We start from the raw sequence: 20481 nt of genomic DNA on the forward strand, positions 1-20481 counted from the left end.
CTGGTATTCCCCCACAACAATGGTGGAGATGATGGGACAAATCCTACACCAGAAAGACCTTAATATTGAGCTATAGGCCACTAATTGGGAGTCTTTTATAAGCAAATGTCTTGTGTAATTAAGTTGCCATACAATTTCTATTGAAACTTTTGTACAGGCCCCCCCTCCTTACTTTTATACCCTTCCCCACCAAAGAGAAGTTTATGTAATAATGTAAACTGTTAACGGATATCTTCAATAAATAATGTGAGATTAAAATGTGAGATTAAAATGTGAAAACTGAGCGCAAACGCTCGATCGTTGTGATCTACCCATTAGTAGTGATCAACTGAGTCATATGGAGCCTAGGTGTCTGTAAACTTAAGTTGCTTGAGTAGGGGTAAACTAGGTGATATAATAAAGTATATTGTATCTGAGGATTCCGATATCTATATGATTTTAGCTCTCCTATTAAATAACGGAGACTTGATGGGTCTGTCTCAATTTATTGCCATTGATTTCTCTCTCGCACTTCAGTCAGTCATCTTTCTAGTGCATCTCTGCCATATTTGAAACTTTATATTTGCTTACCACCATATTCCATTCTATGGGAGTATTCTCCAAGAATATGGTTGCCAGTAGGAATCCAGAGATATTGCTACTGGGACTAGACCAGTAGAAGAGGGATCGCCACAAGGGACAACCTCAGACGGACAGAGAAAGTAAATTATCGAGAATTATCGAGTCCCTGCATGCACTTCTTTTTTTATCTTGTTCTAGTGCTGCTATAAACCCCGTTGATCACGGGAGAAGGATCAGGTACAGGAGTGACACTCACAAGGGATAGAATATCCACTAGTCAGCGCGCACTAATGCTATTCTAGTCTTCCGTGGATGCAAGCCTGGATGGATTGGGGGCAGTATAGTGCATCTTGAAAGGCTTCGATCAATAGCATTCGTTAGTCGTGGATTGGCCATCTAGTGCACAAACTTGAATTCATTGCAGTAGTGGACAAATTACATAACTACCTATACGGAGCAACGTTCGTGGTACACACTGATAACAACCCACTGACTAGTCATCCTCGGCTAAATTGGATGCCACGGGTCACAGGTTGTTTGCTGCGTCGGCCACATATAACTTTAGCCAAAAGTACCGACCGGGGCGGAAGAATATGGATGTGGACGCATTTTCTTGAATTCCCAGAGATGGAGAGGAAACAGACAGTGGGAAGAAATCACTGTGTCTGGAGTGCGGGCATTGTGTAAACCGGTCGAGATGCCCAGATGGGACACAACTGCGAATCTGAACCGAGTGGCAGATAGTATGGGAATCTCCTGCACAGCCATGCCCTTGGTGTATTCACACCATGCGGAATTAAACATGGAAGGATTAATGAATGTTAAGCCGTCAGATCTCCAGAAATCGCAACAGACAGACCCAGGCATTAAAGAAGTGTGGCTAGCCTTAAAACATACAAAGTCATCCGGAGCTGTGGCAGGAACGAACCACATGAGCCGGTTACTGATGAAACAATGGCCCAGTTTGGTGATGAAAAGTGGAGTAATGTTTAGAGTCGCAAAGAAGTCCACACAGTGTGACCAAGCAGTTGGTACTCCCCTACAAGTATCAGCAAGTGGTGTTCAAGTCTCTTCACGACAATAATGGCCACTTGGGTGCTGAAAAGACTCTAGCATTAGTCAAAGGTCGGTTCTCTTGGCCCTGAATGGCCCATAATATGGAAAACAGCAAGAACTGCGGAAGGAGCGTGCCCAGAAAAACCCAATGAAAGAAAGCAGCACCAGTAATAAATATCACCAGAAGGGGAAAATTGGATTTGGTTTGCATGGACTTTCTATCATTGAACCAGACAGGAAGAATACCAGTAACATCCTAGTGGTCACTGACCATTTCACCCGGTATGCCCAAGCCTTCCAAACAAAGGACCAGCAAGCCTCTACCGTCGTCGCGGTGCTCTTTGGGCAGTGGCGTAGCTATAGCCCGGGCAAAGTCCGGGGGCCCGTGCTCTTGGTTGGCCCACTCAGGGTCGCCGACAGGGGGCAGAGCTGAGACATCTGGCCCAGCAGTCTAGCCGACGACCACAGAAGTCAGGGCCCCCTTCCTCCTCCGGGCTCCTCAACAGCAACTTGCCGGCTGGATCGGGAGGTGAGAGGGAGATGGGGAAAGGTTGGGGTTTGCAGAGAGCAGGCAGCAGAGGCTGGGGGCAGAACTGCGAGAGAGCTGCAGAGCTCTGCCCGCCCCTGCTCTCCGTGACATCAGGGAGAGAAGTTACCATGTGCTGCTGTGTGAAGGTGTGCGTGTGTGCGAATTTGCTGTGTGTTTCAGTCTGTCAGGGTGCTTCAGTGTGTCAGTATGCTTTATTGTGTTTGTGTGTAAATTTGTCTGTTACAGTTTGCTCTGTCAGTGTGAGATTCAGTGTCTCGGTGTGCACCTCACAGCAAGCAATTGAGGTAACATGTGATATCTCTTTAATAAAGAATTTTAAAAATAGTTTGTGTCATTCTTTACCCAATTGTCTATAGTTAACTGTATTAAAAGAAGTTACCCAAGACTGTTGGGAGCTCTAAGGAGCGATCTAGGGGGGCATAGTCCGACCACAACACCTCATAGATAGGAAGAATTCAGTGTATAAAAATGAATCGCCTACCGCGCCGCCTCTATTTGTTTCAGACACTGCCGATTCCAGTGTTAGAGAGTGAGATAAGGAGCCTACAGGGTCTTGTCACCAGATTCATCTGGAGGAAAAAAAGACACCCAGAATTAAGAGACAAATATGATACCAAATAAAGCAGGGGGCTGGCCCTCCCGTGCCTGATTTCATACTATAAGGCCGCTCAATTAAGTCAACTGGTCCTGTGGCACTCGAATCTGACAGGCGTTGGATAGAACTCGAATCATCTTTATCCTACCCTGCCAAGCACCATAATGTTTCAGGTGGATAAAAATATTTCCAACAAGGAATTCTTCAGAATAAGCTTCTCACTAGGTTTGAGTTGCTGCCTGAATGACACAGGGACTCCGAGCCTCATTTCACTGCTGTACAGGCTGGTGATAGGCTCTCCCGCGATGACCAATAAAAAACGGAAATATATGTCCCATTGGGAACAAGACTTGGATGAGGCACTGGGATGACATTCTCTCGGCTGTGGTCAAGTCCTCTATTTCCACCACCATTAGGGAAAATGCATACAAGGTGTTGATGCGGTGGTACCTCACTCCCCTTAGGATTTCACGATTTGTTCCGGGGTACCCCTCGACTTGCCCCAAGGGATGCAGAGGCCATGCCTCATTTATACACATGTGGTGGTCGTTGTGGCCTCCCTGTGGAAGAAGGTAAGAATGTATTCATAGAATCCTCCAGATCAACATCACTATGGATCCTTGGCTCTTTTTGTAAACAGACCCCTGAACACCGTGTCCAGGCAAGAGAACAGATTAATTACCCATATTGCCACGACCACTCGCTGCGAACTGGCCTCAGTCTGGAAACAGACTGGTATTCCCTCCATTCCCAAAATCAAGAACACGCTGGGCTTTATATGCCACATGGAAAAACTGAAGGGGTTAGCAAATGATGCCTCTGGGGAATTTAAGGTCTGGTAACCCTGGATCCTCTCGGTGGGAGTCCGGAGTCTGAACGAAAGGTCCATTATGCTCCAGGAGAAGTTACTGTGTGGTAAACTGTACACCAGTTTTTTTCAACCACTTGTGGGGGTGGGTTATTGTAGTGTGCGTGTAGGTGGTTATTCTAATTTGTTTATGGGGGGGTACTGTATTTTAGAGGGGAAATTGTGTGTGTGGCCTTGGGCTGGAGGGGAGGATTGAGGGAGCTGGATTGAGTGTGGAAGGGGAGGGTAAGGGGGGTTACTGAGTGATAGCCGAGGGGGGGGGGGGAAGAGTGTGAGAGGAAAAAGGGGGTAGGGAGGGGGTGTAAGAGGGGGGAGAGAAATACATGAGGAGAGTGTGGTGAATAGAGCAGAGTGAGGAGGTGTAGAATCAGGGGGGCCACAGGGCCGCCAACACGCTGGGGGGAGGGAGGCGATGGAAACGCCTGAATCTACGGAATGTTCACTCATCATGGGGCCCTAAAAAACATTTGCCCGGGGACCCGCGCATATCTAGCTACACCACTGGCTCTGGGACAAGTACTTTGTTCATTATGGACTGCCAACAAGGACACAGGGATCATGGACGGGACTATGAAAGTCGCCTTATTAAAAAGAGATGTTATGTCTATGCAGAATGAAGAAATCCCAGACAACGCCTTACCATCCCCAGCTTTCACATTTTTAAATGCTTTTAAAGGAGTTTTATACATAATAAAGTGTTCTTATTTTTATATAAATAAATGCAAAGGTCTCTTCTTAGAGTGCCCTACACCGGGTTCTGTCTTCGTGGGAATATACTCAACTACATTACTTGCACTCCTCCGTCATAATTGAAAGATAATCAGATTAAGAAGAGCAGGGCCTCTATTTAGTTGTTGTATATTACTGGAGTTATACATTCAGACATTCACTGATTACATTAGCAAACCCAGGCACAAATGCAGACAGAAATTTACTTACATATCCAACATCAGGTCTGTAGCATGTATACGCTCCCAGCACACTGTGCAACAAGTCATGATAAGGCCCACCCTGTTGGTTAAGAGAGCAATTATACAATTTTTAGACGAGGCATCATTAAATAGCCCAAAGCATTCTAATGTCAGTTAACCGGTGTTCATATCAATCTATAAAACTACTCCAAGATCCATTCGAGCTGCCAAATGGCTTCAGGTTAGTGGACTGTTGCATACTAAGCATTCTAGGACTGAATGTTTCCTATAACTGAATCGAGGTATGAAAGGTGTGGTTCCGCCTAGGGCTTTTTCCGATGCTCTAGGTGGGGGGTAAAAAAAGGGTCCACGGAGATTAAACACATTAATTTCCGCTCCGGCGACTTCCTGGTTTCCAAAATAATTGCCTCCGAAGGTGCCCACGATACCACCCTCTGCAGGGCAAACAAAATGGATGTGTGACGCTCCCACGGCCCAACAGGAAGCAGCAACGTCATCCATTGCACCTTTCAATTGGCCCGCGTGCTGCAGGTCATTTAAGAACCAGGAAGTACCGGCAGCACCTACGGAGTCACGTATCTCGGGAACAAGTGGGTCCCTGGAGCTGAAATTAAGGTGGTTCAGCTCTGGGGATGCACTGCTTCCCATCTAGGGGGATGGGGGGTGGATATTTAAAAAAAAATAAAAAATTTGACTTTGGCCTGGTATGCTCCTTTAAGATTGATCCTTAAAAGATAGAAATGATTACCAATTCCTCCTTAACCCTCTTGGTGCCGGAGGTTCTTGCCACCTGTTGCCATGGAACCTTCGACACTGCAGAGTACTCACACGATTGCTTCCTAATTGCAGTGACACCAACGGGAGTCTCCTTCCTTTCTATTCTCCCCTAGAAAACCTGGATGTACAGTATACGTCAGAAGGGCCCCCAGTGGGCTGCCCATCATGGCATACGTGGTATGTTTATAGGGCACTGAAAGGGTTTCATACAAGTGTTGCTTCAGGGGAAGAGCCGTTTTGGTGTCACCTCTACTAGCATCTGTTCAGCAAAATATGATAAACAAGTTAGACCATTGACTAAGGGCCTTTGTTTCTCAGTCATGGTTCTCAGTGCTAGGAAATCTAGCTCAATTCTAATGAGCGGGGATAAAATCTGATCTTGCACAGGGAAGGGGTTTCATAGACTTACTGTAGGAATAAAGGTCAATGGAGAAAAACGATAGAGTAGCCTGAAAAGTGGTGGGTTTTGCCAATCTGAATAGCATCACTCTTGGTGAAATAGGAGAATGCTTTGTGATGCATAAAAATGAGTGTTCCTGTTCTGTTGCTTCTCATGACTTCCCTTTACTACGAGTTACAGGCCACTCTGCATCTTTTTTGTGTCACAGAACTTGCAATGCTTTGCGCTATAGACCACTCTGGTAACAAAGATCTTAGTGTGAATTATTCTAATGGTCATCATTTGGTTAATCAAACAAGCAAGACCACTATTCCAAAAGTAAAGAAACCATTTCTTACCTTCTGGAAGATGTACAGTGACGGGAATGTTCGGGATATGTCCAACTTAATTAGCTCCAGACTGGCCTCTCTGTCAGCAATGGAGACTCCTACATCTAGAAATTAGGGAACAAGATAGGCTGCTATAAATGATAATCATGTGAAACAGCAAGTTACACCCAGTGCATACTAATATTCCATTCATGTAGATTAAATGCTACTGTAGATAAATCAATAGATATAGAACTAGATAAATCTTAAAGCTAGATAAATCAATACAAATTAAACATCTCAGAAAACGAGTTCCGTGCTAACATAGAAAAGGGAGACTAGAAACAATGGTCTATAGCAGGGTTGCACACACTTTTCCCCTGCGCGTTCCCTACCTGGGTTCCGGCATTAAATGACACCGCGGGGCCATGTGACATGAGGTCACGCGACCCAGCGGCGCTGGAAGCCAAGGCAAGTGAGTTAGAGAGGCCTCGTGCGGTCCCCCAGCATTTCATTTGAATGCCTTGGGGAAAAAGCGTAGGACCACTAATCGCTGCACCCCCTTGGAAAATCTCGCCCCTCCCTGTTTGCGCACCCCTGTTCTATAGACTGTCACAGGCAAAACGGGCAGAGTAGGTGGGCCAAGGGGTATCATATATCCATCTACTTCAATGTTGCGTTAAAAGGTCAATGCTCGCAAGGCCAGTATGGGTAAAAAAAAAAAAAAAAACTTAATTTTTTTCTCCTAAGGAATGAGGACTTGATCATTATAACAATTTCCTTACTAACAAATGCTCCTATCAAGAGACACAAAACCATTATTTCTATGGAGGACTCGCCTTCCGTTTCATTCTCTGCGCTTGTCTCGCTGAAGCTTTTCCATCGCTCTTTAGCTCTAGACAGGAAGATTTCATAAAGTTCTGTGAATTTAAAATACGTGTGAGCATCAATGCAAAAACGGTTTGTCGGGTGTGTGCGCGTAGATTTACACACGCATACATATTTAACAGTAGTGCTATTGAAAACAATTGTTAAGGAGAGAACATGTGTTATTTATGCATTATTTTGTGCGTTAACCAATGTAATAACATCTGTATATACACACACAGACACAGAGCCTTGAAGGAGCAAGGGGTCAGACAAATCATGGCACCAACAACTATCCTGCTCACCAGGTGTGATATTAAGTTCATTTCCTATAGCCAGACTCCATACTTTCCCACGCACACTAGGGGGTAATCCTTGCCACCACAGTTCTCGGACTCTTCTTGTATTTCGCCTGAATGGAAAAGGAGGAGATGCAAAGTATGAAGCACCAGTAAAGTGTCCTAATTTCTGGTTTGTGGAGTCCTAATTTCTGGTTTGTGGAGTCCTAATTTCTGGTTTGTGGAGTCTGCATGTCACCTACAAGCACCCTGTCAAGAGTGAAAATGGGCCGACAATGCCATAAATCATTAATCTCAATATTGAAGAGTAGATGTCACTTCCTCAGAATCCCAAGTCTGTGTGATCTCAGACAAATATTCCCGCTCTCCTGTACCATAGACACTAAAAAGGACAGACACCCACACACTACAGCGATTGAAAGCACTACAATTATTGCATTTTCAAACATCCCAAATTAAAAACAAAGTCACACGGCAGCTGCTGGCAATGTTTCAAGTATAATTACAGACTTTTCCATTTCCCCAAAACACTGATCACATGTAATTCGGGATGTGTTAATATCCTATAGCAAATAGCACACAACACAAAGTAACAAGACTCAATTCCAAAAATGCAGATCTACTGCTTTATTTACCTCTGTTCCAGAAAAGAAAAAAAGTACGAGGCTACCCCAATATAAAGGCAAACATTTGAAACATGATTTATGTAACTATGACTGCATGTTACAAACTGGAAGAAGTCTGCTCACTCCAGCTAAAAAATGTCCATTGTGTATCCTACCCCACTACCTCTCGAGCTGCATTAAGACAATAGCTCATCAATGCCTAAAAAAAACAAAAAAACATCTTACTCCCCCCCTGGTTTATGTTATGTCCTGTAGAGCTGCAGTAGCTGTAGGGTTTCTGGAGAGAAGCTAGATCAACAGTTTCATAGTAGTTCGGAAATGAGCTTTTAAAAGACTATTCCTCACATGTACAAGTGCATATAAGCCCAGCCAAGCAAGGTAGTGGCAGTGCCGAAATGGCCTCATGGGTTTCTAACAAAGTTGAATAGGCGACCTACTTGGACACTAAACATTATGGTAATAGAATTAATTTAATTTTAAATCAGATTCTCGTCTATCTACATCCTACCGGTCAAAACATGGAAATAAACTTACACGGCGTCCCAGTTCGGCAGAACCTCGGTGTTCCATATCACCATGGCGCTCGCAATGTTCTCCTCTTGTTTGAATCGCTCCTTCATGATCTTCTTCCTTCTCTGTGCCTCTTTTACTTCTGCGTAAAACATAGAACAGCTTTATGTACTGCAAAAGCAAAAATGGTGGCATGTCAGCAATGCCTTTCCCAAGCAGGCTACACAATGGCACAATCTCTAGGAAAAACATCTTAGAGTGGGAAATAACAGCAAATGCCATATACTTTTAGTCTGGATTGTGGAGAGACGGCGAGAACGGCAGAAACAGTACACGATTACCCTACAGAGGTTTGGGGCATTTTTTTAATACGGAAGGATTTCCAACTCATCCCCCTGCCCCCACAACCATGAGCCACACTGCATTATTAACCCAGCTTTTAGCTCTTAATGGGTGGAAACCCAGAGTCAACTTAATTAGTCCTGATATAGAGAAATGAGCTCACTTTCTAAATTGCATTAACTCCTTACACTGGGTCAGGCCTCCTAGCTAAAGACTGACTTGGGTTCATTGTGTGGGCAGATCTTGCTCTCGGGGGAGTTGAAGAAGCCGCTTAAATCAAAATAAATATCCAAGTTAAGTAATTGCATCTCAGAGATATGGAGAAAAGTAAAAACAAACAGTAGTCATTTATCCCAATCTACAGTAGGATGAAAACAGAGCAGTACATCATAGTTCCCCATCATTACTTTTATGTGCATCATCCCTGCCAGATGCAATACTACTATGTTAAGATTATAAACTAGCGTTCAAGCAAAAATCCGGTTTCCCCAACAGTGATTCCATAAGGAAATCCACATGAGGTTTTAAAAGATTTATATTACCCTCAAACAAAGATTCATCTTTCTGTCTGCTGTAAACATACTGTGGTCACTATTTACCAATTGTAGTTTTCAATGCGCTTATTTGTTTTCAAATCCAGTGTTGAAAAAATACACACACTTTGTTTTATACCTAAATGAGGGCGCTCCCTGGAGTAGAACTCCAATTTTCTAATTACCATGAACCCACGATTCACAACAACATTTCCAACAGATGTCCCAATCCTAAAATGGAGCACCGTCGGGGTCGGGGATCAAATAAAGGGAGGATGGGATGTTCTTATGGATTGGGTGACAAGCCGTAGCTGCCATTTTGCTTTGGCTCGGAACTACAAACTTGGCAATGCATTGCTCCTCAAAGCAGCAATTCTACAACAGGACAACAGCTCAGTTCCAGTAGGACCAAAAAGAAAAAAGGCAAAGGTAGTAGGGAATATTTTGGATGTAATAGTTTTTTTTATTTTCATAGACAATGTATTTTCTATCAGCTGCTTTTAGCAATGCTTCAGGCTGTGCATGTCATTAGTCCATTATGGATTCAAACTCAAAATGCTAAATTATAAAAGATTGGGAGGTGTTTTAGGCTGAATTTTTGTATTACATGTTCATGCAAATATCCCAACTATTAAAGGAAGTATTTTGGTAATTGGAAGAAATACCCACTCCCTTGTTCATGGACAGAAAATGAATAGCAGAAAATCTTGCACTGAAAAAGGAGGGAGGGGGGGGGGGGGGAAGGAGAGATCATGGAGCCAAGAGGCAACCTACTTTTATGCCCTGACTCTTAAATGGGGCATTTTCCCCTTCCGTTGTTATTTCTTTATTTTAATACAGCTGCAACTGCTGGTTGTAGACTGCTTGCCTAGGCAATTCTGCACTAAAACCCATCCAGCGCTGCGAGATTTCTGCAGCCAGACTAATGGCCCATCGGATTAACACAGCAGGGGTCCCTGAATTTGAATGGGACTCACGCTATGTGAATCCTACCGGGCTGCGAGTCCCATTCAAACGCAGGGACCCCCGCTGTGTTAATCCGATGGCCCATTGCAGCCTGCTGTGGACCATCTCACGAGTTGGTCACAGATTTTCATTGGCAAGTGGTCTGAAACCGGCAGTTTTAATTCCTTACATTTACAAAAAAGTCATTACCTACGCCGCCGATCGGCTAAAATCCTGGTTTCCAAAGCATGCAATATGGCTGCCTATTTGAAAATAAGAAGTTGTGGATAAACTGTTGCTATAGAAACCAAAGGAAGCTTAATACATTAAAAATGCATAAGTAGTGGAAAAAGAAAAAGGGTTTCAGATTTGTCAACATTAAAATCGGAATAAATTTTTCTCCCTGATGGCCAAACCCTACCTCGTTTTTTTGCCTCTGCTACCATATCATCGTACTCCTGTCGGTGACGCAACGTTTCATGGACCGATTTAGCAGGAAGATTTCTGAGGGGGGAAAAAATTGAAACTCATTACAGTTTACATGGAAAACACAAATAAGCGGTGAAATCTTCAAATATCAAAAGCTCAATTAATTAAAATACCTTCCACTGGATAACAGCAAAATTACTTACGTATTTATAACAGAAAGAACAATGATTTGTATTTTACTAGATTTTTTTCCCTCTCCCATGCCACATATATACTGGTACTGCAACCAACTTCACACCCCTTGTGGGGTGTGGGCTTTTTTTCTTCCTTATTTGGCTTATACCTTTTTTCAATTTGTCGTTTGAGTGCTGGGAACATTATTGTGTGTCTATTGATTGTTTGGAGGACATACAGTAGGGTTCCTCCTTGTTCCACGCTGCACCGTTCATTATTGACATTAGCTTGTTTGAGTGCTGCCTATTGTTTTGTTAATGATTAGTATACTGTAGGTGTACCTCTACTTGCAAACTGTATTCCACTTGTCTAGACAAGCAAAGACTAACTCAATTTGCACAGAAGCCCACACCAGCATTACCTTACATGGTATCGCAATAAACAAAATATAAAAATTAAAAACAAACCGGTTTTACGGTGTTTTATCACACTGTAGAATACATTTGATTTGTCTGCAATGTTTCTTTCCCTTAGCACACAGGGATGTACGGTGGTGGAAGTAAATGACTGCAGATGAGACAATGCACAATGTATTTAGATCATCCAGAAAGTGTTGCACCTTTTTCCAATTATTTATGAGCTTTGGCAGAGGCTAATTAATGGTTTGGAGGAAGACAGGATCCATACAATGTAAAAACTCCTGCTCTTGTAATGTCGAGTATGATGAAAGCCTTCAACTCTGCCTCAAACCCTCTAACAAAACTATGGCTGAACAAGCGGCTCAGTGAGTAAAGACACTGATAACAATGACACAGAGATTGAAGCAGGGGAGCCTAGTTCAATTCCCGGTGTTGGCTCCTTGCGATCTTGGGCAAGTCACTTTATCTTCCTCAGGCACCAAAACATATATTGTAAACTCTATGATGCAAGGACACGTGCCTGAAAAAATTATATGTACAGCGCAGCATACACGGTCAGCACTGTGCAAGAGAAGAATCAACCATCATGCTGCTAATGGTCTCTGCTCCACGAGGTTGCTGGGTTTATCCAAATTTAAAGATTAGTACAAGAGAAGAAAGGGTTAGTTCGGAAAGTGGACATGTACAGTATGAGGCCAGGTTTTAAAAAAAGTATAGTGAAAAGCAAAGGCAGGTAAAGAATACACAAAAACAACATTTGCTAGTGCTCTATATTTAAACTGGGGACCCTTAGAGTAAAATATTGTTACCAGTGACACACAAATAGCGTGTTACAAATTAAACCAACCTATGCATGAAAACCCAAATGAATGGGGAAATAGGCCACAATCATAAAGCCCATCATGGAGATTATGAAGTATTTTAATAATATGATGTTGATACGGCAAATACAGCACCAAAGCCCCTGCATCTTCATACAACTCTGGGCTCGAAGAGGGTGATGAGGAAGAGGAGACTGGTACACGTACAGGTCTGTTAAGAATGCCACTTTCACCTGCTCTCCAGCAGCTCAGCCTTCACACTTTCTAACCCTCTTTCTGTTTGGTTCACCCAAGTGTGTAGCATGACACAAAAACCAAACCAAAATCGCTATAATACATTTAAAAAAATTTTTTAAAGTAAAAAATTAATTTCCAACAAAAATTAACAATACGATATAAACCAGATACTGAAGTATACTTACGCGGGCCGATCCTCCAGAATAAGAGCCGTGGTAGAAAGTGGTTCAAACTCAAACTTTTTACGTCTTGCGGACTGAGCCGGAGGAGCTTTACATATCCTCCCTGTGCGCGCCTCATATTCCTACGTCATAAAGCGGAATCAATATTAAAAAAACATTGTATTTATGGCTGCATGAATGCAGCTAAAATTAAAAAAAAAAAAAACTATAGCATACAGAATAAGGAAAAAATAATATATCAATGTAGACGAGTGTCAGAAGATATATGTTTGCATGCTTGGATCTTGAAGCAGCAAACCAATGGTGATCTATGGCTGTAATGTGATATGTTGGCACTATACACTTTAGCTGAAATCACAAGTTTATGAGTAGCTCGGTGTGACCTTGGACAAGTCAGTTTATCTTCCTTTACCAGTCTTAAGCAATATAAGTAATAGAATGGAAGTTCCCCAAGGCAGAATTTCATGCTCAACAGTAATAGACACTGCATGCACTATATAGAAACCTTAAAGAAAAATGAGGCAGTCCAGTCTCACCCGAATGTGTTGAAATAAATGGTTCCCATAAAGCAGCAATCAACCCTCAAGCTCCCTTTTTTATTAGCAGGATGGGAGTCAGGGGGTCCCCGGAGCTGGCACAGGTGGTTCAATCATTGGCTCAATCTTTGAGCCGCGCTATTTTCAGCGCCACTAACCCCCCTGGTTCCCAAGATACTTACAAATGAAAGTAGCACGTTCCTGTCCAGTCAAGGGAAAACACAACAACAACAGTTTAAATCTCCTGCAGAGACAGATGTGCTAACTTCACCGGTGTAAATATCTTGGAAACAGAGGGTCCCTACAGCTCAAAATAGTGCAATTCAGCTCTCCGTACCCAGCGATTCCCATCCCACCCAAAAAAAACCTTCATGGGGACAGCTGCTTTAAATCAAATTTGAAGTGTGCGTCACACAGCGATGAGAGCAAATACATGGGTTAAAAAAAACCTATTGCTATAAGAAATGATCTGTTTTACATATTCAATTATATATATATATATATATATATATATATATATGACACCTTTGATTACAATGCGAAAGAGGATAAGTGCTGCACACCAAGTACAGTAATATGATATAATAAGAGATGATACAGTTACCAGTGCTCCCATCCATGAGCGGAAGGCTGCATCCAATCCACGGCATACAAAGAGATGGAGGACAGGGCACACGGATTTGAAAATAGAAATGGCTGCCCTTTTTTTGCACTTGATAACGACCATTCCGATCGAAACGGCGTTTTAGCTTAAATAGTTTCTATTTTCACATCTGTGTGCCCTGTTCTCCATCTCTCTTTGTATGCCATGGATTACAAACCATGTAAGGCACTTTCAACATTCAAAATAACTTCTTACAAACAAGGGATTACAAGAATATGCATGTATTAATACAGTGGTGGCCCACTCCAGTCCTGAAGAGCTACCAACAGCTCAGGTTTTCAGGATATCCCTGCTTCAGCTCAAGTGGTGCAGTCAAAGATTGAGCCAATGATTGAACCACCTGTGCCGAGCAGGGATATCCTGAAAACCTGACCTGTTGGTAGTACCTGTATTAACTGCGTCTCGCTCGCTGATTTTATGGTCTGTGTGTTTAAGGAGTCCACATGCCAAACAACCCTTTAGCCAGCCATCATTTAATGGGGACAGTTATTTTATGATAACCAAACCCTGGAATGACTTCAAATTGCTCCTCATTCTGTGTTTTATTTTCTACACGTTCACCTTACAAAGTAATTTGGGGATACTCCTCGGGCAGTAATATACAAGTCATTATCCCCAGAACTGCAAACAAAATGAGTTTTAGCATTCACCTTGATACGCAATCTGGAAAATTGATATCCAGATACACATTGTGTGAGGTTACCTGCTGCAGTTCATGCAAAATCCTGCATGTGTGTGTTTTTAATAAATCAGTTCTGTACTATGAGAAAATACTTGTAGCATTTAATTAAAAATGTTTCTAATGTAGGAAGCATTTTTGTTTCTATAGAAACCATTTCCAAAGTGACAGCCTCTTCCCCTTCTGATAGGCTCTGGCTCTTGAGTCCCGCCCTCTCTCTACCAGTGCCCCAATAGTATCCAGTAACTGCCCAATCACATAATATTGCTGGACTACATTGCCCACAATGCTGTGCAATAACTGAATTAAATAACCCTGAGCAAGCGATTGATTACAGGAGAACCGATCGATCTGCAACTTAGCTAATCACTTAGTGTGCAGATTGTATTGATGCACATATTGAATGGGAAAAAAACTTGAACTGCAGCTTTAATAAGTGTATTTCTCCAGTGTTTCTAATTTTGCCAGTTGTATCAACTAAATATTAGCGTGTACATGATGGTTATTCAGAACATTAAGAAAAATAACTGTTTTGCCGTTTACCAACTACTGTACATTTTTTAAAATTAAGCATGGGGTTAAAATTACACAGCATTTCTAAATTGGTTTCTGACCTGACAACACCCCACACATTTAGACTGTTTCATTTCACTTGCTTAATTAAATAGAACTTATTTTCAAAGGGAAGTGAATTCATTTCTAAGATGAACATCAAAGCCATTTTTCTGTTTGCTAGTTTGCAGCTTGAAAAATTATTTCTTTTCAACAGATTCCCTTTCATGGATAGAAAATGGTCTCATTTTTGCTAGTGTAATCTACAGCAAGGAGGAATGGGAATTGAATGTAATGTTTGATGGCTGTAGGCACATATAGCAATTTTTGCACATTTCAACCATGTCAGTAAAACATTTATAAAAAGGAAGTTGCAAGTGAACTAAAACCCCCACCCCTCCCCCTAAAAAAAATTTTCATTGAGTTTTAAGCAGAAATATATAGAAATAAAACATTCAAAAGGTGGATGTTAGGGGAGGGTGGGGGGTGAGGGGGGGTTGGGTACATTTATATAAAAAAAAGGGGGGGGGGAGATGGGGTAGGGGCGGGGATATAAGAAAAAAGAGGAACAACACAGTGGCAAAACCACAAAACATTCTGCTTAGCATACAGATGCAGCCACCAGTAATATAACACTTACCTGGAAATTCTGGGGCAGTCTCACAGTAATTGCCTCAACATTTCTGTGAGATTCTTAATGGCCCATCGGATTAACACAGCGGGGGGTCAAACTGAATGGGACTGCAGAGACCCCCCCGCTGTGTTAATGTGACGGCCTATTAGGAATCTCACAGAAATGTTGAGGCAATTACTGTGAGACTGCCCCAGAATTTCCCAGGCAAGAGTTCTAATACTGGTGGCTGCATCTGTAGTATTAACTTAGCTTGAGAGGTTGTTTTAGAAGATTCTATATCTGCTATGGAGACCGTCCTAATGCTCACCTGCCCATGGGAATAAAACCTGGGGTGGGGAAGGAACAAAAAATAAAAAACAAGGGCAACGGTGTCTACAATAACCCCGATATTGTTGGTGTAGTGGCCAGGACTCAGACAGTCCGACTATCCAGTGTCAGCTCAGCTCAGTCCTGGCCACGCCCCCAACTTTTTTTTTTTTTTTAATCCAAAACTAAAGATAAAAAAAACAAGTAAAAGTAATCTTTTCTGGAACAAAGAATAATGAAACTGTTGCAGCCTCACCGCTATAACCCAACGCTGCTCATTTCCCAACCCACAAGAACAAACCTCAAATCTCACAACCATTCCTTGCTTGACTGGATTCTCTCCTCAAACCCCAGCAGAATCCAATCCTCCGGCATCCTACCTGACATTTTCAGTGACCATGCAATAGTGTACTGTGTAAGGAAAATTAAACCGCCCCAATCAAGCCCTAAAGTTCTCCTCACTAGAACCTTTAGAAACTTTAGAAACTTTAACCCACAACAATTTCTGGCTGATCTTACCAACTGCCCTTGGTACAGAATCGACTTAATTCCCGACCCCGATTCTGCGCTCGACTATTTCCAATCTGAGTTCTTAAAACTCTGATACCCATGCTCCACTATGCAGAATAAGGGTACGGGGGCCCACCTTCCATGGGTTACAACTGACCTTATAGCAATCTACCATTTCAGGGATGCCTTGTAGAAAAGCTACAAAGTAACTGGCACTACCAAGGATCTTAACTACAGATGCCTGCGGAATAAGTGCACAAGGCAAACAAGGCATGCAAAAGCACAATATTACTGTGACAATCTTCACCAGAATACATCAAACCCAGCTAACTTCTGGAAGGTTATCCATAATATATTCCAGCCATCTAGCCATCAATAACCAAGTAATATCACTAAGGAGGATATTACTGTACTCTGACAAAACCCACTAACATTGCAAATGCATTCAATGATTACTGTGTGGGTTGTTCTACTAATTTATTAGGGAAATGCAACCCAAACCACAAACATGAACCTCATTCTGAGTACCCCTATAGCCCCACCCTCTCCCAACACTGCTCACAATTTTCAATTTGTCCCAGTATCTGAAGAGATTACACAAGCGCTTCTCAAATTAAAACTTAGTCGCCAATGTGAACCTGACCTACTGCAAGCTAAGTTCCTACGACTTGGTGCCCCAGCCATTGCCAAACCAATTTCTTCCATAGCCAACTCTATCCTGTCTGCAGGCCATATCCCCAAGACCTGCACAACTGCCAGAGTTATCCCAATCTTCAAAAGTGCAGACAAAAACACTGTTTCAAACTACAGGCCAATCTCTTCTACCAATACTATCCAAAGCCATGGAAAAATGTGTTCACTCCCAACTAAGTGATTAGTATACCAAGACAAATTTCCCTAGCCAATTCCAATCTGGCTTTCACCCCAAACACTCCACAGTAACTACCCTGCTAAAAGTTTGCAATGAGATGCAGTGTGGAATGGAACTGGGAAAACTCACTGGTGCAATATTCCTAGATTTTGCAAAGGCTTTTGATACTGTTGATCATGTTATCTCGCTTAAACTCCAGTGCTCTGGAATAGGGAAGCATGCTTTAAAAACTGGTTTCATTCCTACCTATCAGGTAGATCCCAACATGTGTCCATCTCAGGCTCTAACTCCAACCCCTTGGATATCACCGTTGGTGTCCCGCAAGGCTGTGTCCTGGGGCCCCTTCTCTTCTCAGTGTTCATTAATGATCTTCCCACAGCTTGTAAGGAAGCTTCAATACACATGTATGCAGAAGACACAATCTTATATGCACACAGCCATAGCCTCTCCGACCTTCAACACATACTTCAGTCTGACTTTCTCAGACTCGAAAATTGGATTTCCCAAAACAAACTGTTTTTAAAAACTGACAAGATTAACAATGGAATTTGGGACCAAGACTACATTTTTAAAGCTTCCAATGACAGCTCCAGATTAGAATCATCGCTAACACCACCCTAACTCCTGTCACTAGTTTTAAATACCTGGGCATATATATGGTTTGACTCCCATTTAATATTTGGGATGCACATTAATATCCTGACATCCAAAACCTATGCCAAACTAGGTGTACTTTACAGCAGCGGTGTACAAACTAGGGGGCGTGAGAATTTCAAGAGGGGGCACGGCGGTTAGAGGCCCCGCGCTCTACCCCACGGCATTTAAATTAAATGCCGGGGTAGGCGTGAGGCCTCTAACTCCCTTACCTGCTCTCTGACGGGTCTGTGGCGACGCATCGCCATGGCAACACGCATCAAATGACATGGTGCGGGGTTGCGTGATGTCACAACCCGAGGCGTCATTTGATGCAGAGTCCTTGGAGAGGGGTGGTACGAACGCTGAGGCTGCCGAGCAGGGGGGCTGCTTTACAGGAACAAATCCTCCTTAAGTCTGCTGGTCAGAAAGCGTATCGCACAGCAGATGCCAATTATAGACTACGGCTCAGCACCCCAACCCCACCTCGGCAAACTTGACACCCTCACCAATTCAATATGCCGTTTTGTTCTCCATTGTAACCACTCCAATCCAAAAGGATTTGTGTTTCTCCCAGGGGTATATACCTCTATCCACAGTGTTCGACAAACCTATACATTTGCTCGCCCCGGGCGAGTGGATTTAACTCCCGGGCGAGTAAATATTGGCCCAAGCAGCACACGTTTGGTACTAGGTGGCGAGTAGATTTTTTTGTGCGGCGAGTAGATTTTTTGGTGATTTGTCAACCACTGTCTATCCATATATGCGAGCACATTTGCAAGCGACTGGAGACAGCGGGACTTTATATATATTTTTTGCCTACTCTGTTGCCGAACATCTGACACACTCGATGACGCGGGTCCAGTGATGTGTACCGGGCGACAAGAGGAGTCTGTGTGAGACTTAATACCGAAGTGAGGAAACAACGCTAAGCTCTGATTAAGGGACTGGAGGGGAATGAATCCAAACAGCGGTTGAGCTGTATACTTGATATATGATCGGGACTTTCCATCCGGAACGGAGACGGCGTCGGGAAACAGACGGTGCTCGTGTCTGAAGGGTTTTCTCGACTACCGGTGGATGCTGAATCTTGCTGCAGTTCGGGTGAACGCTGACTCCAGTTGGTAACACGTGCCAAAATTCATGTATTGCCTAAAAACATCACTTTTTTGTACGTGCATTTATCACCCCCTTCACTTTGTTCCAATATATTTAATTGATTACACTGAGTTGTGCGTTCTTTTCTTTGTATACTAGCCTTGTCTGATGCTGAGCCAGCTGAAGCAGACTATTATTATTATTAAGGTTTTTTTCCTTACATCACTATTCACTTTATGGTTTTATATTTAGTATTCACCAATATATCACTGTATTTTCTCACATTAAAGATTATATTGAGTAATCATGCATTATGAAATCGTTATGGTTGAAGGTTAATTTTATTCACATTAATTATATGTACAGTAATTAGTAGCGCAGATTTTTTCACGTTTTACTTTAATCCTCACGTCTGCCAAGCAAATAGAAAGCTGCAGTGTCATTTCCCTTCTTGAGCATGTGATCTGGCAGCTCTCTCAAATTTTGTTTTGTAGAGGACGAAAATGTTAACATTTTGGGAAACAGTGGGTCCCCTGAGCGGAGAACACAGAGCTGCAACGGAGATCCATCTGGATGAAATGTATTAAGTGTTCTGGGCGTAGCTTTTTTTTCCTCTTTTAATGAGACTATGTATGCTAGAAGGAATCTCAGAGAATGTTTTTTTTTTTTCGCTTTAAGCTGACGTTTTCCAAAAGATACAGAGCCTTACAAATGTTTGGGAACGTGAGCTCTTGTAATCCAGTACTGCCAGAGGGGCTTGAGATGTATGGAAAGGGGGATATTAACTGCAATTTTCTATATATAAAAAAAACCCTGCCACAAAATATGGTGTTTGTGGCAAAAAGGACAACCGAAAGAACGTTCATTTGGTTACATTAAAAGTTCCTCCCATCTTACCAACTTTTCAAATAAAAGACAAATGGCGTAATTTCGTGAAAAATATAAAAAGGTGAAAATGCTGTTTTTATGGAGACTTCAAACTTAGAAGAAATATTGCCCATCTCTAAAGAGGGATTTATCTTTATGTCGTTCACACTTCAGCATGGGTAACCCTACTGCACACTGCTCGAGTGTCACTATTATATTGGAGGGATAAGGCCAGAACTTTGAATGTACTAAACAGGGTTTTAGTTCTTCACAAGAATACTGTAGTATCACTGCCTTGAAAATATAGTACTGCAGAAACACCAAGTGGCTTCATGATTAGTTCATGTGAATTCATAACGCGTAGCATTTCTTAATAAACATGGCCTTACATTTCAAGTAGAACTGAAGACTGTATAAAAGGCAGCACAATCTGCAGGGAACCTAATTCTATATATTAAAGCAGTTTATTATGAGAATTATAATAATTTCATTTTCCTATAATTTAAATGACGTTGCAAATAAAAGGCACCGTGTAACTCACGCCTACTATTTAGCTTCCCTCAGCATATCTTAAAGCCGTCATAAAATAATAGAGAAAGCAATAAAATCTGGAAAGCTTCTCAATATTTATAGGCTCTTCTCCGTGTTGAAGCTTTGGAGAGCTGGGAAAACAATCCTTAGAAGTGGAGTGTGCAGAACA

At 42.4% G+C, this 20481-nt stretch overlaps 1 protein-coding gene across 2 annotated transcripts in view; it reads right to left on the minus strand.

Annotated features, from left to right (window-relative positions):
- TBC1D12 (TBC1 domain family member 12) overlaps positions 1-20481 on the minus strand; it is a 99100-nt gene that overhangs the window by 16657 nt on the left and 61962 nt on the right. For both annotated transcript variants that reach the window (XM_075612826.1, XM_075612825.1), the window contains exons 4-10: positions 12435-12553; positions 10591-10673; positions 8374-8491; positions 7220-7326; positions 6887-6967; positions 6078-6172; positions 4570-4641 (exon numbers count right to left, since the gene is read on the minus strand). In XM_075612826.1, the coding sequence (XP_075468941.1) occupies positions 4570-4641; positions 6078-6172; positions 6887-6967; positions 7220-7326; positions 8374-8491; positions 10591-10673; positions 12435-12553 (675 nt within the window). The remainder of the gene's footprint in view (positions 1-4569; positions 4642-6077; positions 6173-6886; positions 6968-7219; positions 7327-8373; positions 8492-10590; positions 10674-12434; positions 12554-20481) is intronic.

The sequence above is a fragment of the Ascaphus truei genome, chromosome 8 (assembly GCF_040206685.1).
Source record: "Ascaphus truei isolate aAscTru1 chromosome 8, aAscTru1.hap1, whole genome shotgun sequence".
Classification (NCBI taxonomy): Eukaryota; Metazoa; Chordata; class Amphibia; order Anura; family Ascaphidae; genus Ascaphus; species Ascaphus truei.